The sequence below is a fragment of the Daucus carota genome, chromosome 5 (genome assembly GCF_001625215.2).
Source record: "Daucus carota subsp. sativus chromosome 5, DH1 v3.0, whole genome shotgun sequence".
Taxonomy (NCBI): domain Eukaryota; kingdom Viridiplantae; phylum Streptophyta; class Magnoliopsida; order Apiales; family Apiaceae; genus Daucus; species Daucus carota.
Genome location: NC_030385.2, coordinates 399,204 through 413,274, shown reverse-complemented (window position 1 = coordinate 413,274; position 14,071 = coordinate 399,204). Strand labels below are relative to the sequence as shown.

General features: G+C 42.5%; 3 protein-coding genes and 1 long non-coding RNA gene across 4 annotated transcripts; 2 read left to right on the top strand and 2 right to left on the bottom strand.

Annotated features, from left to right (window-relative positions):
* Positions 1 to 335: 335 nt before the first annotated feature.
* On the bottom strand, positions 336 to 1,999 carry LOC108219684 (trihelix transcription factor ASIL2). The gene has a single exon (XM_017393181.2). It carries the CDS (start codon positions 1,733 to 1,735, stop codon positions 494 to 496), a length of 1,242 nt encoding a protein of 413 aa, XP_017248670.1. The 5' UTR covers positions 1,736 to 1,999; the 3' UTR covers positions 336 to 493.
* Positions 2,000 to 4,344: 2,345 nt separating this feature from the next.
* LOC108222295 (uncharacterized) lies at positions 4,345 to 5,038 on the top strand. Its single transcript, XR_001806940.2, has 2 exons — positions 4,345 to 4,596; positions 4,711 to 5,038. It is a non-coding gene; the product is annotated as an uncharacterized LOC108222295 (long non-coding RNA).
* LOC108222294 (dormancy-associated protein homolog 4) lies at positions 4,631 to 6,537 on the bottom strand. The gene is made up of 3 exons (XM_017396214.2): positions 5,690 to 6,537; positions 5,235 to 5,334; positions 4,631 to 5,134 (listed from the first exon to the last, which is right to left on the bottom strand). The coding sequence occupies exons 1-3, from the start codon at positions 5,943 to 5,945 to the stop codon at positions 5,107 to 5,109; spliced, it is 384 nt and encodes a 127-aa protein (XP_017251703.1). The 5' UTR covers positions 5,946 to 6,537; the 3' UTR covers positions 4,631 to 5,106.
* A 90-nt stretch (positions 6,538 to 6,627) lies between these two features.
* Positions 6,628 to 13,907, top strand: LOC135152941 (uncharacterized). The gene has a single exon (XM_064094360.1). It carries the CDS (start codon positions 7,688 to 7,690, stop codon positions 13,472 to 13,474), a length of 5,787 nt encoding a protein of 1,928 aa, XP_063950430.1. The 5' UTR covers positions 6,628 to 7,687; the 3' UTR covers positions 13,475 to 13,907.
* Positions 13,908 to 14,071: the final 164 nt, after the last annotated feature.

The window sequence follows — 14,071 nt, the reverse complement described above, 5'->3', positions numbered from 1 at the left end:
TTTAGTTTTTTATATATAACAATTATACGAAGAATTCAACAAACTTTTGGAGATTCTTAGAAGCTAGAGCTTATGAGCCTTGGTAGCATAATGTGTTTATTTGATTGTGCGAAAAGAAATCCTAGGTCCTATTAGCATATTTGCATAAGATTTTGATCACTAATTACTTATCTCAGAGCTATTAATTTAGATTCTCAATCTCTGTGATAACAGTTGGATAAAACTTACTGTATGTTCTTTTTTGCTAATAACTTGCTATGTTCTTGTAAGGCAAGTAGGTAACTAGTTGCAATAAAGTTTTTCTATAAACAAAGACATAATCCATAAGTTTGAAATTTAGAAACATGAAATCAAGAGTAACATTGACATAATAAAGGTTTTAAACTACAAATGGCACATACAAGAACTTTGGTACTCAACAACAGGGGTATTATTTAACCCATAGGCAATCTAACACTAATCCAATACCCTCTTAATATCCCTGGAATCAAATCTAATTACTGCTGTCACTATTATTGCTATTATTAATATTATTATTATCGTGATGATGATTGTTACTGGTATTACCTCCCCCGTCTCTCCTACGTTTCAACTGAGAGATCTCCAGTTGCGTCTTCATGAAAAACTGCATCCTCTGCAACTCAAGCTCCTTTGCAAACTTCATTCTCTGCTTCTCCATCTCCACTAACTGTTGCAGCTTGGAGGTCTCGGCGTGCTCATATGCTTCACCAAATTTGAGTATAGCTCGAGTCAGCTCTCTGACAGAATTCCCCCAATCAGAATTTGCATTGGCACTTGCATTGACATTGACATTCACATTAGCATTGGCATTGCCATTATAATTCCTATCCCTTTCCTTCTCTTTTCCTTTCCATCCTAACTGAGCTAATGGCCTCAAATTCATTTCCCGATGTGGCTGAAGGTACCTAGGCCTTTTAGGAATAGGCTCATAAGTCTCCGGTGGGAAACTATCAGTGGAGTCAGGTGTTGGCTCTCTCTCCGATTGAGATGACTCAGAATCCACAGGGACTCGCTTTCTAATCTGTCTCTTTTGCTGCTGCTGTTTATAAAAAGGAAGCGATCTAACTCCCACAGGTATTCCCATTGGAACGCCTTTGGGCACAAATGCAGGAGAAACCAAGGCAGACGAAGTGCCAGCTGATCCTCCTCCACCACCACCAGAACCAGAATGAATCTTAGCAGCAGACGGACCGATCAATTGATCAAGCCTCTCATAAAAAGGCCACTTACTAGGACCACAACCCGAGCCAATTTTGGCCTTCTCAGACTTATACTTCTTCTTAACCGTATCGATCCGATTCTTACACTGAATATCAGTTTTGGGAGTTTTCCCAAAATGCTCACGGCTACTGACAATATCCGCAACCTCTTTCCAGTGCTTCTGTTTAAGATTACCTCTGCTCAATTCAAGATAGCGTTCGCCCCAGGCGTCGATCAGCACCGCGGTAGCGGCTTCGCTCCAGCAATCCTCGCGGCCGCCGCCGTTGCCGCCGATCCTCTGCTGCAGCAGGTGAGGCTGAGGGGGAGGGAGGAGCTGGAGTTGTTGCTGAGGCGGTTGTTGTTGAATAGGGAGGGCGAGAGTGAGAGTGTTGTTCGGGGGAGGTGCGGCGGCGACGGTGACGGTGATGCGGCCGTTGGGATGGGGAGAAGGCGGAGATTCACTGCGAGGAGAGGGAGATGGATGCGATTGGATCTCGTCGTCGTCGTCGTCCATCGGGTGAATCGGACGGGCGAGAAAGAGAGGAAGGAAGATGTGAAGGAGATGAGGCGAGAGAGAGAGAGAAGGAGAGAGAATGGGGGTAGGCTAGGGTTTGCTTTGACCGGCGAAAATAATGAGGAGAGGGGCGGGGGGGCAGGCAGAGAAAGAGACTGGTATTTTATATAAAATTACCTAGTTATTTTTCTTTTTCATTAATTCAGAGTTTAGTCAGTCACCGGACATAACAAACTCTCTTCGCCGGCTTCGCTCCCTTTTTTCCTTCTTTTTCTTATGTCCCTTTTATTTACTTATGTTTCCCTTTTGATTTTTTTTAATTTTTCTTTCTTTTCCGATATACAGAAATATGAGGAGAGATATAGTACTATTTCTTAAACTAGTTGAGAAGCCGCGCGTTGCGGCGGCCTATAAAAATTATACCAATGATTCAATATTAATATTTGTAGAATACAATAATATTGTGGCTGTATATAAAAAGTATATTAATGATTAAAAATTAATATTTGTAGGATAAAATAAATTTTATATTATAAAAATCTTGATGTAATACCAATACTAATATATAATATTGCAAAATTTGGATTATAATTGATGGTGAAAAACTAAAAATAAATTTCTACACGTAAATAACAATTTAAAGCACGACGAATCTTAATTTTATTTGTGTTTTTTTTAAAAGGAATCATGTTCTTACATTGTCACCTTCCTTCAATTTTTATGGATTGATTGTGCACAAAAACATCTAACTTAAATCCGTGAGATAGCAGTTTATAACTACTCTTGCGTGTAACAACCTTTATTTTTTAATACTGTATAAACAACTTTCACTTAAAAGTTGCTTGAACAGAGTAAACAGATAACGCATTAATAATATTTTCATGTATACAAAGCAAATCATATAAAAATTAACAACAACAAACATGTCCGATGAACAAAACAAATATTATAAAAGAATAACCAACAAATATACATCACTAATAGTTAATTTATTGATATCATCAATCAATATCATGTCAAGACTATATTCTTCTCCCGTGTTTGGATTTGTCGACTCCCACGTAGCGGTTTATAACTACCTTTATTTTTTTTAATACCATATAAACAGCCTTCACTTATCGTTGCAGCAGAAGAACGGCACCACCGAGTTAGAAATCAAGCAAGAGAACTATCACCGGGGAGAGGTAGGGTTGTGGTATTGAGAGAGAATAGGTTGTGTTTAGATGATTCAAAACCCTACAACTTATAGGGGTATTTATAGGTGCAAAGAGACTTGTGTGCTACTATTTCCCATAATTAAATAATCTGAAATAAAATCAGATTAAAACTTTCAAGCTGCTATATTCCATAAATAATTTGAAACAAAATCAGATACTGAAACTTGCTTCTAATATATCCGAAACTAAAAAAGGTAGTTCTAATTTTTCATCTGAAAATTCCATAAAATTAGAAAATAGAACGGAGCGATGTGAGAGGCGCCACCTACACACCCCTCGCTTCTCCTTTACATAGAAACGAAATCAGATTAAAACTTTCAAGCTACTATATTTCATAAATTATCTGAAACAAAATCAGATTCTACAACTTACTTCTAATATATCCGAAACTAAAAAAAGTAGTTCTATCGCTTCTCCTTTATATAGAAACAAAATCAGATTAAAACTTTCAAGCTACTATATTCCTTAAATGATCTTAAATAAAATCAGATTCTGAAACTTGCTTCTAATATATCCGAAACTAAAAAAGGTAATTCTAATTTTTGATATTTTTCATCCGAAAATTCCCAAAAATTCCGAAAATTCCCAAAAATTAGAAAAATAGAACAGAGCGATGTGAGAGGCGCCACCTACACGCCCCTCGCTTCTCCTTTATATAAGTATATTGATGATTGATATTCTTCTCATCCCATCAAAAATATTTATATTTGGATTGAGCACGGAAATATAATAAAATAAGAGTGAAATATGAGGATAGTAATGGAACTAATTGATATTTAATGTATAAAAAATATAATTGAGAGAAATATAGAGATTAGTTGCTTTTATATTATTATAAAATTTTATTGTTTGGATTTTTCATTAATTTTTGACATATTTTTTGGATTTTTCATTAAACTAATAATTTTTTTAATGAATAATTTTATGTTTAAATTTTTGTTAAAAAAAGTTGTGAAAGTAAACTACTTCTAGATTATTCGGTCATATTTATTTACTTTGGTTTGACTAATTTAAAAATATTCTCCCACACAAACAATTTAAAGATAGTCGAACTGAAATTATAAATTATGTATAATATACCTGATATAAACAATATTTATATTAAGCTCATGCTCTATAATGATTTCGTTTTAGTTATGATAAAATATAATTCAGATATTCATAAATTTTAAAATATCTTCTACGAAATCGAATACGAAATACAAAATGAGTAATTTGATATCCGTTGCACCGAGTCGAATCATATACAAATATTGATGTTCGAACTCGAGTCGAATATGATCAAGTTTATATAATTTTAATTGAAATCCAGACCGAATTCGAATGAGTTATCATAAATTCTGAGTTGAATCCGATCATGAAATTATTCTTTCCTACTCGACTCATTTTCATCCTTGTAAAGTAGACACGAACTCAAAACTGTATGGCCTTAAACAAGGAAAAGCTAAATGTCAAAACAGCCTCCTAAATGCAATCAGGTTTGCTTAGAATAGGCCGCCTAAAGACAATGGGAGATATGCCCTATTTTCTTCTTGTTTTCGCTCCACCTTTGTGATCTGGGACTACATGTACTGCAGTGACTGCACATTAGGCCGGACCGCCCGAAAATATTTAGGACAAGTAATGTCAGTGTGCACATATAAGGTAAGTCGTAATATCAATGATCAGTCATTCAATATTTGATAAGAAATAAATCATAGTTAAACTTTCCATTGAAAGATGAATTATATTACACGTCCCTGCTGATTTAATTTGCAGGAAGAAGTTAATACAAACAATATAAAAGGGAAAAGAAAATTCTAGTACAAGGAGGGCATCACTCCGGTCTAACATGGAGGAAACAAGGCCCCTGCCGAAAGCCAGCTCTTCTACTTTTCCTCTCTACAAGAATCTTAATTAGCTGCTAAGAATTGAATTGCAGTATATAATCTAAACTCCTTAGCTATATATGATTTTTTACCCCCTCCAACTGAACCATCTTAAATAAAATTAGTAAGATATGTGTACATTATGTCCTTACTCTGTATGTAGATTGATCACTCGCAAGAAATCGACTGATAAATTAAGTGCTTGTAATCTGTGTCTGTATTCAGATGAACAATTCTTGCGATATATAATTTTGTCAACATACAAAGAGTTGCCAATTTCTGTCTCTTAACGATCCAGAGCACTAAGAACAATCCTGCGTTATGACGAAATGTGGTATACATTAGAAAATGATCTGAACAGGATTCACAATGACATTGACATATTCAATTAGGAAAGAGATGTGAGGCATGTACCAGTCGTAACCAGTTGGGCTCCTAGGCCGAGATCGTTGTAATGTTTCCGGTGTCGATTTCCTCCTTGTCAATTTCTTTATTTCCCCTCGAGGCGAGGTAGCTGAAATTGATGTCAATAATCCCCACAAAAGTATGTCAGAGCTTTATGTATAAGGCAATCTGATGCACATATTTTCTATAAATGCCTCATATTTTTCTCAAAATATTTTATGACCCATTTGAAAATCTTGATTTCATTTGAAATTGTGGATTTGATCAAATAACCTATTTGAGAATTAGGATTTGTATTTCACTTGAAATTCATACATTCAACCTGAGAATTTGAAATGACAACTCAAATCTTGTCATTTGAAATCCATCGTTTAAAATGAGGCACTAAACGCCCTCTTATAGATCACATATTTGCAATCCAGGAAGCACAATTTAGTAAAGAGCGCAGATAGTATAGCAATTACGTGAAAATGGAGAACCGGGAGTGGCTGGAGTGGTGGGAGAAGATGGCACGGAGCCTGAGTCAGGAGAAAGGTTCACATGGCGAATATCGGAGTTAGAACGGAGAATTGTGATGCTGCGAGTCACGGGAACGTCATCGTCAAGAACATGACTGGCAGACAGTCCACGGGAATGCGAGCTGTTACGGAGTTTGCTGAGGCCAGCGTCAGGTGCTGGTCCAGCAAGAGTTTCGTCCCATAGCTTGTGAAGGAAGCCCATTGTCCAATTAAGTTTGGCAATAATAGAATAGAAAGAAAAAAGAGATAGTTGAAAAAATTGATCTCTCTTCTTCTTCTCCTTTCTATAACAATGTACCAATTTAAGGAGGCGGTGATAGTGATCTCAAGGTGGCGAAAATGATACGACTGTTACGAACGAGAGAGGGAGAGGGAGGTGGTGAAATGACTATCTTTTTCAAGGTGTCAACAAAATAATTAATATTAATCGGGGGAAGAAATTCGGGAAACATTACAGAGTTCTTATAGAGGACAAGGAGAAGCGAGGATAGATAGATAGAGAAATGAGGAAGAATCGTAAGTTTTATGGCCAAATGGTTCCGGCTAATATGGCCGTGTCTGAAACCATGTATTTATTAGTAATATCATGCTTCAATGTTTGTCATATGCGCGAGTAAGTGTTTGCCTTCTGGTTCTCGTATGTTTTTAATTTTAGTTTCTGATCAACCTTTTATCTGCGTAACTAATATTTGACATTTGTACCTGGACTCATGTTTTCGAGAATGCCGGCCGGTCAGTCATTGAGGAAAGTTTGGGGGTTGAAATGGGATGAACGACGTCAAATGCTTGAAAAAGTCGCAGCATGAGGGAATGCTGATAATAATAGATTATGGTATGTTATACGCTTGATTGATGAGTTAAACAACTAATATATGCGTGTGATATGGTATAACCCGGGTCTACGTCACCCGGACCCTCTTGAAAGCCATGATCCTCTGGGAGTATGGCATCTCAGGCCTACGTCACCCGGGACAGGAATTGGACCCGGGTACCTCCTAAACATGTCCCTCGACCGGGGTCCAAACTTGTACCAGCCGACACTTGCTGCACGAGGCACGGACTGACACAATAAAGACAAATGCAACGGTCAACTACTGGCGATAGAGACAAGCCAGGGAACATTCCAAAATACTACTCCTACGCTGACACCTGGACACGTGTTGGGGATCAAACCCCTACACGTGTAGGACCAGGATCCAGGTACTCACCCTTAAACCCTAATCCTTGGCCTATAAATAGACCAAGGATCAAGAGTTTAGGGGTTAACTGAACTCTCTCTACACACTCATTCATACACACACTTACACTCAGCATATACTCAAACACTCTCAGCCACCAGCAACCACCACACATACACCTTCACCCACCACACATAGATAACACTTTCTCGTATCTTTACCCTTCCAAAACCTACGCTTACTCTCACGCCGGAGGCGCTTTGGGGCCAAACCCCCCCGCCGGCGTTGTTTTGTAGGCTCCCATCCAGCAGCTACACCACGGAGCCACCAGTCACGGCGGAGGAAGGACCGGGATCGGAGATCGGCGTTATCATTTGGCGCTAGAAGGAGGGGAAGGTGTCCTCTGTCCTGTGGTCACGGTGCCACTGGACTCATCTTCTTCAACAAACCCCCGAAACGGGGGTCCAAATAACACCAGTAAGCTCTCACCAAACACCCAGCTTCTCAGAACCCTCAGCCATGGTTTTTCTTGATATGAGCATGTTAGCAAACCCTGTCTGAGCAAAACCCTAATCTTGTCTGTAGCACATAAAATCTTTTGTCACACACCTGCACACATTTTGTCACTTAACTATTTGTGGTATCTCTGAAAATAGTAAGTTGACTACTTGTGCACACTATTTTTGTCATCCTGTCACTATCTATACCATTTGTGGGCACGACCACCAAAACAGCAACCATACACCCTGTGTAAGTTCTTGTGACCATGACAAAAAGGACACGCTCCCACCTGGGTCTTCCCCAGAACCCGGATAACCCTCAGACAGACCAGGATAACCCGAACCAGGATCATGCCTCAGGACCCCTTTTCACCCATGTGAACCCGGAGGAGAACCAAACCATCAACCCCAATGATGCCCGGGTCACGATCGAAGCAAACCAGTACAAGTACACCGATGTCCCGGTCACCACCCTCCACCTATCCCAACTCACCAATGTAGAGTTGGCCGAAGCCATCCGGCAGTACCATGATCGCCGGGAAAGCAACCGTAGACTTGAGGACATCGGTGAATCCGAGGACTCCGGGAACAGCCGTCAATCCCGGGGTTCCGTCTTCGACCGGATCGGAGACAAAGCCAAGAAAAAGAAACAGAAAGATAGTGAGGAAACCCGGCTAAGAATCTTAGCTGAAAGAAAAGAACAGATCCGAAAAGAGGAAGAGGAAAAACTTGAACAAAAAATTGCCATCCGGATGCAACTCGAAGAAGAGAAATTGATAAAGGGATCCCGGTCCAAGCGATACCGGAAGGAAGCAACACCCGAACTCATCTCTGATGACGAGGATGAGAGACCGGGGCAAACCAACCTCAGAGACATGATCAATGAGCTCAACCGGAAAATCGGAAATGATTCCGGGCTTGAAATTGGGGGAACCCTGACTCCCTTCAGCCACTCCTTGGAATCCATACCCCGACAAAAGGGTATGAAGCACTACAACTTTGAATCTTTCAATGGACTGGGAGACCCGGAAGAACATCTACACTATTTTGAACAGATAGCCCTGATCTACTACTACAATGACCTGACCAAATGCCGCTTCTTCGCATCCACATTCAAGGGAGGGGCCCAAAGATGGTTCAGCCGGATCCCATCCCGGAGCATCGGGTCCTGGAAAGACTTCAGGGAAGCCTTCCTCAGAAGGTTCCGAGCAAACAGGACACATGAACTCCATATGTGTCACCTGGAAACGGTTCGCCAGTATGACAATGAGGCACTCTCAGATTACATGAAACGTTTCCAGGAAGCAATCAATAAAATCTCCAACCTGGACGAGCGTGAGGCTCTGAGCATATTCCGAAGGAACTTGGACCCAGAACAAAATGAGAGATATGTGGTCGAGTTGATCAACAAGGAGCCCCAGAGCCTGGCAGCTGCCTATGCCATGGCCGCAAAATTCATCAAGGAAACCGATGTGCTCCAAGCAATGAGGATGACCCGGCAGGGCAGTTCAAAAGGAAAACAAATCGAAGATAGACCCAGGAAAGAATATCACCAGGATAAGAAATTTAAACCAGACAGACAAACAAACTTCATCCAGCAATCAGGTTCTAAGAGAACCAGCCAACAGGGATCCGGGTCCAGGAGTGACCCCGGTCCAAACAGAGCAACCAGGGAACCAAAACCAGAGCCCGAATGGACCCCTCTAAACAGACCCCGAGAGGATATACTCAAAGAAATCAGAGACAAACCCTTCTACTACCCACCAAAACCCATGCAAACTCCTCCTGAAAGCAGACCTACCAACAGGCACTGTGATTACCATGGTACCCATGGTCATAAAACTGAAAATTGCATATCCCTCAAGTACTTCATTGAAGAACAGATCAGCAAAGGAAACATGGGGCAATATATAGCCCGGAATACAGCAAACAAGGGAGATGGTTCGGGGAAACAAAAGAACATTGTCAACGTAGTACTGGGCGGATCCTGTTCCCCTCCTCCCAGCCCGGACTCCTGTCAAGAAATCATGTCCATCCAAGCCTTCCCCGAACAAGTCATCTCCTTCAGCAGCAAGGATTTCGAGGGTGTCACCCGGGGTCACAATCAAGCCCTGGTGGTAACCTTGGATATAGCCGAGAATGAGGTCAGACGGATCCTAGTTGACAACGGCTCTTCAGCAAACATCTTGTTCAAGCATACCATGGACCGAATGCAACTAGGGAACATCCGGATGAACGACTACAGGGAGGACCCCTTATACGGATTCGGGAACAGCATTGTCCCGGTCCTAGGCACCCTTTACCTCCCGGTTCGTTTTGGAACAGCACCAACCCAGGTCGTCCATATGATCAAATTCTATGTTACAGACACTCCTTCCTCTTACAATGTGATTATTGGCCGCCCGGGTCTAAACAAAATCGAAGCCATCACTTCTGTCACACACCTGAAATTCAAATTCCCAACTCCGTTCGGGGTAGGCGAAGTCAAAGGAGATTCGGAAACAGCCGGGGTATGCTACAGCCAAGCTTTGGTCATGGCAGAAACACACCTGGACAACAAAAGAAAGGCAACAGTCTTCCAAAAGCAAAAAAGCAACAAGAAGCATCGACCTTACCCGAGAACAAACCCTAAGGGTGAAGTCCAGGTCATCGAGCTTGACCCGGGTAGTCATAACTCGGGAGCAACCAACCCTGAGCCCAAACAAAGCAACCAAAAAGCAACCATGAGCTCCGCTCAAGATTTTGTGGAAAAGAACACGGACGCCCGGATCCAGCAAATGATCTCGGCACAAGAACTAACCAAGGTCGAAGCCGCGGTAGAGACCGAGTCGGTCCTGATCGAAAAAGACAACCCGACAAGAAAAATCAAAATTGGAAAAGGCTTGGATACTGTCTTTAAAGAGGAACTCATCCAACTACTCCGGAGCTATGCAGATGTCTTTGCCTGGAGCCCGGACGACATGCCCGGGTTGGATGAATCATTGGCAATGCACAGCCTCGACGTCGATCCCAAAAAGAAGCCTGTTAAACAAAAACGAAGAAATTTCGCACCAGAGAGGCAGAAAGCAATAGATGAGGAAGTTGGCAAATTGATGAAGGCGGATATCATCTGCGAGATCAAATACCCGGAGTGGCTAGCTAACGTAGTCATGGTAAAGAAAGCAAACGGAAAGTGGAGGATGTGTGTTGACTACACAGATCTGAATGCGGCATGCCCGAAGGACCCTTATCCTTTACCAAGCATAGACCAGCTTATTGATGCCACATCAGGACACCTGATGTTAAGCTTCATGGATGCCTTCTCCGGGTACAACCAGGTTAAGATGAACCCAGCAGACATAGCCAAAACAGCCTTCATAACCCACAGAGCAGTATATGCCTACAAACTGATGCCTTTCGGGTTAAGGAACGCCGGGTCTACATACCAGAAGGCAATGAATGAAATTTTCAAAGACCAACTCGGAAGAAATTTGGAATGCTACGTCGACGACATCATCTCCAAATCTACATCAGTCCCGGGTCACATTTCAGACCTCCGAGAATGTTTTGAGAACATGAGAAGAACTAAGCTAAAGCTCAATCCAGACAAGTGCACATTCGGGGTAGAGGCTGGAAAATTTTTGGGTTTCATGGTAAGCAACCGGGGTATCGAGGCTAATCCGGAGAAGATCAAAGCTGTACAAGAGATGCAACCACCTTGGACTCAGAGAGAAGTCCAAAAGCTAGCAGGGTCCTTAGCAGCACTCCGAAGGTTTGTCTCCAAACTCGCTGAAAGATGTCTACCGTTCTTTGAGTTGTTAAAAGGGGCGAAAAACCAGAAGTTGGTAGAATGGAGCCCGGATTGCCAAAGAGCTCTTGACGAAATAAAAGCATACTTGTCCAAACCCCCGATCCTGACAAAAGCCCTACCCGGAGAACCTCTCTATCTATACCTGTCAGCCGGACCTTTGGCCGTTGGGGCAGCCCTGATCAGGGAAGAAGCCGGGCAGCAGAAGCCTGTCTACTATGTCAGCCAGGTCCTCAAAGATGCAGAGACCAGATACCCCAACTTAGAAAAATTTGCTTTCGCGCTGATCACCGCCTCCAGGAAACTCAGACACTACTTTCAGGGAAGAGAGATCAGGATCGTCACAGACCAACCTCTAAGGAAAATCATTCACAAGCCTGACATCTCCGGGAGACTAGTGAATTGGGCAATCGAACTTAGCCAGTTCAGCCTAACATTCCTACCCCGAACAGCAGTCAAAGCCCAGGTCCTAGCAGACTTCGTAGTGGAATGCAACTTTCCAGAGAACCAGACAACCTCCATGGAAACTGACCCGGAAGCCCCGGGAAAACTCAACCCGGAGACCTGGATACTACATGTCGACGGCTCCTCAACAACCGAAAGGTCAGGAGCCGGGCTAATCCTGAAGAGCCCGGATGGGTTCACCATCAAAACAGCAATCTCCTTCGGTTTCGCAGCAACCAACAACCAAGCGGAATACGAAGCCCTTCTAGCAGGGTTAAAGTTAGTCCGGACCCTGTCTATCCGAAATCTCACCATCTACAGTGATTCCCAGATCGTGGTCAGGCAGACCAATGGAGAATACCTTGCCAAAGACCCGATCCTGACCAAGTATCAAGCCTTGGTGAAAAGCTACCTTACTCTGATCCCCGGATGCAGGATCTTGCAAGTCAACAGGGAAGAGAATGCTGAAGCAGACAACCTCTCCAGGCTAGTCCAAAATTCAGCGGACCTAGATAGCTCAGTCTATTTCGAAGAATTGCACAAGCCAACAATAGAACATGAGGAAGTTTTCGAGATCAGCAACGACCCTACCTGGATGACTCCCCTGATCAACTACATAGAGAAGGGAGAGTTACCCGAAGACAAGGGGAAAGCGCAACGGCTGAAGGCTAAGGCAGCCAAGTTTTTTGTTGAAGGCGGGATCCTATTCCGACGAACTTACTCAGCCCCGATCCTGAAATGTATCGGTCCAGAAGAGTCCGAGTATTGTTTAAGAGAAGTCCACGAAGGAATATGTGGAGACCACATGTCAGCCAAAAGCTTGGCATACAAAATCATCAGACAGGGGTACTACTGGCCGACTATCCACCAGGATGCAATGGAATTTGTGAAAAGATGCAAGAACTGTCAACTGTTCAGCAATGTGCCCCGGGTAAGCCCTGTCCTACCTTCTTCAGTTTTATCCCCAATCCCGTTTGCTGTATGGGGGATAGACATCATGGGACCTTTTCCCCGGGCTAAAGGAGACCTCAGATACCTGCTTGTCTCCATTGATTATATGACCAAGTGGGTCGAGGCCAAGGCAATGAGAACAATCAATCAACAAGATGTCATCCGGTTCATGGATAACATCCTAATGAGATTCGGGCTACCAAGAGTCCTGGTATCAGACAATGGACCCCAGTTCATAGGGTCAGATTTCGAAAGCTACCTGGCTGAAAGAGGCATCAAACACAAGAAGTCTTCAGTCGCCTACCCTCAAGGGAATGGCCAGGTAGAAGTTACTAACCGGATCCTCTTGAGAGGAATTGAGAAGAGGTTGGAAGAAAGCAAAAGCAAATGGCCAGAAGAATTGCCACATGTTCTCTGGTCATATCGAACCAGTCCCCGGACAAGCACCGGAGAAACCCCCTTCAAGTTGGCCTATGGAACGGAGGCAATGCTCCCAATTGAAGTCGGGTCACCCTCCCACAGAGCAATCAACTTTGATGAAATTGCGAATGAAGAAGGACTCCGAGTCAACTTAGACTTGGTAGATGAGGTCCGAGATCAGGCAATTGCAAGAATGGAAAAATACAAAGAGAAGACCCGGGATCACTTCAGCAAAAAATCCCGGGTTAGAAATTTTCAAGCAGGAGACCTGGTTCTACGAGACACCGAAGCCTCTGATCCAACCAACACTGGCAAGCTGATGCCTAAGTGGGAAGGCCCCTACAAAGTCAAAGAAGTCCTAAGGCCGGGCACCTACAAACTGGAGCATATGGACGGGTCAGAAGTATCTAACACCTGGCACGGACTCAGATTAAGAAAATTCTACCAATAGAATGAGGAAGAAGGACAAGGATCCTAGAAGACAGCTACATATCCCTAAAAGCAATCATGTATTTTGATCGTTCTAAAGCTGTGTAATAGTTTTAATATCAATGAAGTCTTTTGCTGCCGATGAATCTATGTTATTATTTACTTAGAAAATTTCTAAGGCAACCAAGCAATATCAACAACCAACCCGGGAAGGATCTACCCGGGTCCATCCATGCAATCATTCAACTTGGAAAAATTTCTAAGTATAAAAAGCAAATGAAAGCATACAACCCGGGTAGAAGTTACCCGAGTCCATCCACTATTATTTACTTAGAAAAAATTTCTAAGTGCAAACATGTTAAAGCAATCAACCCGGGTCCATATTATTTACTTAGAAAAAATTTCTAAGTGCAAACACAAATAAAGCAATCAACCCGGGTAAGAACTGCCCGGGTCCATCCATTTTATTTACTTAGAAAAAATTTCTAAATGCAAACACAAATAAAGCAATCAACCCGGGTAAGAATTGCCCGGGTCCATCCACTTCGTTTACTTGGAAAAATTTTCTAAGTACAAAACTATGTAAGCAACCAACCCGGGTAGATGTTACCCGGGTCCA

Bases quoted from the DNA above. Each gene is read 5' to 3' on its own strand.
- LOC108222294 (XM_017396214.2), bottom strand. From the start codon at position 5,945: ATGGGCTTCCTTCACAAGCTATGGGACGAAACTCTTGCTGGACCAGCA. The intron at 5,335-5,689 runs GTAATTGCTATA...CATCAATTTCAG, and splicing joins TCCCGGTTCTCCATTTTCAC to CTACCTCGCCTCGAGGGGAA. The intron at 5,135-5,234 runs GTACATGCCTCA...GTCATAACGCAG, and splicing joins AGCCCAACTGGTTACGACTG to GATTGTTCTTAGTGCTCTGG.
- LOC108219684 (XM_017393181.2), bottom strand. From the start codon at position 1,735: ATGGACGACGACGACGACGAGATCCAATCGCATCCATCTCCCTCTCCT.
- LOC135152941 (XM_064094360.1), top strand. From the start codon at position 7,688: ATGACAAAAAGGACACGCTCCCACCTGGGTCTTCCCCAGAACCCGGAT.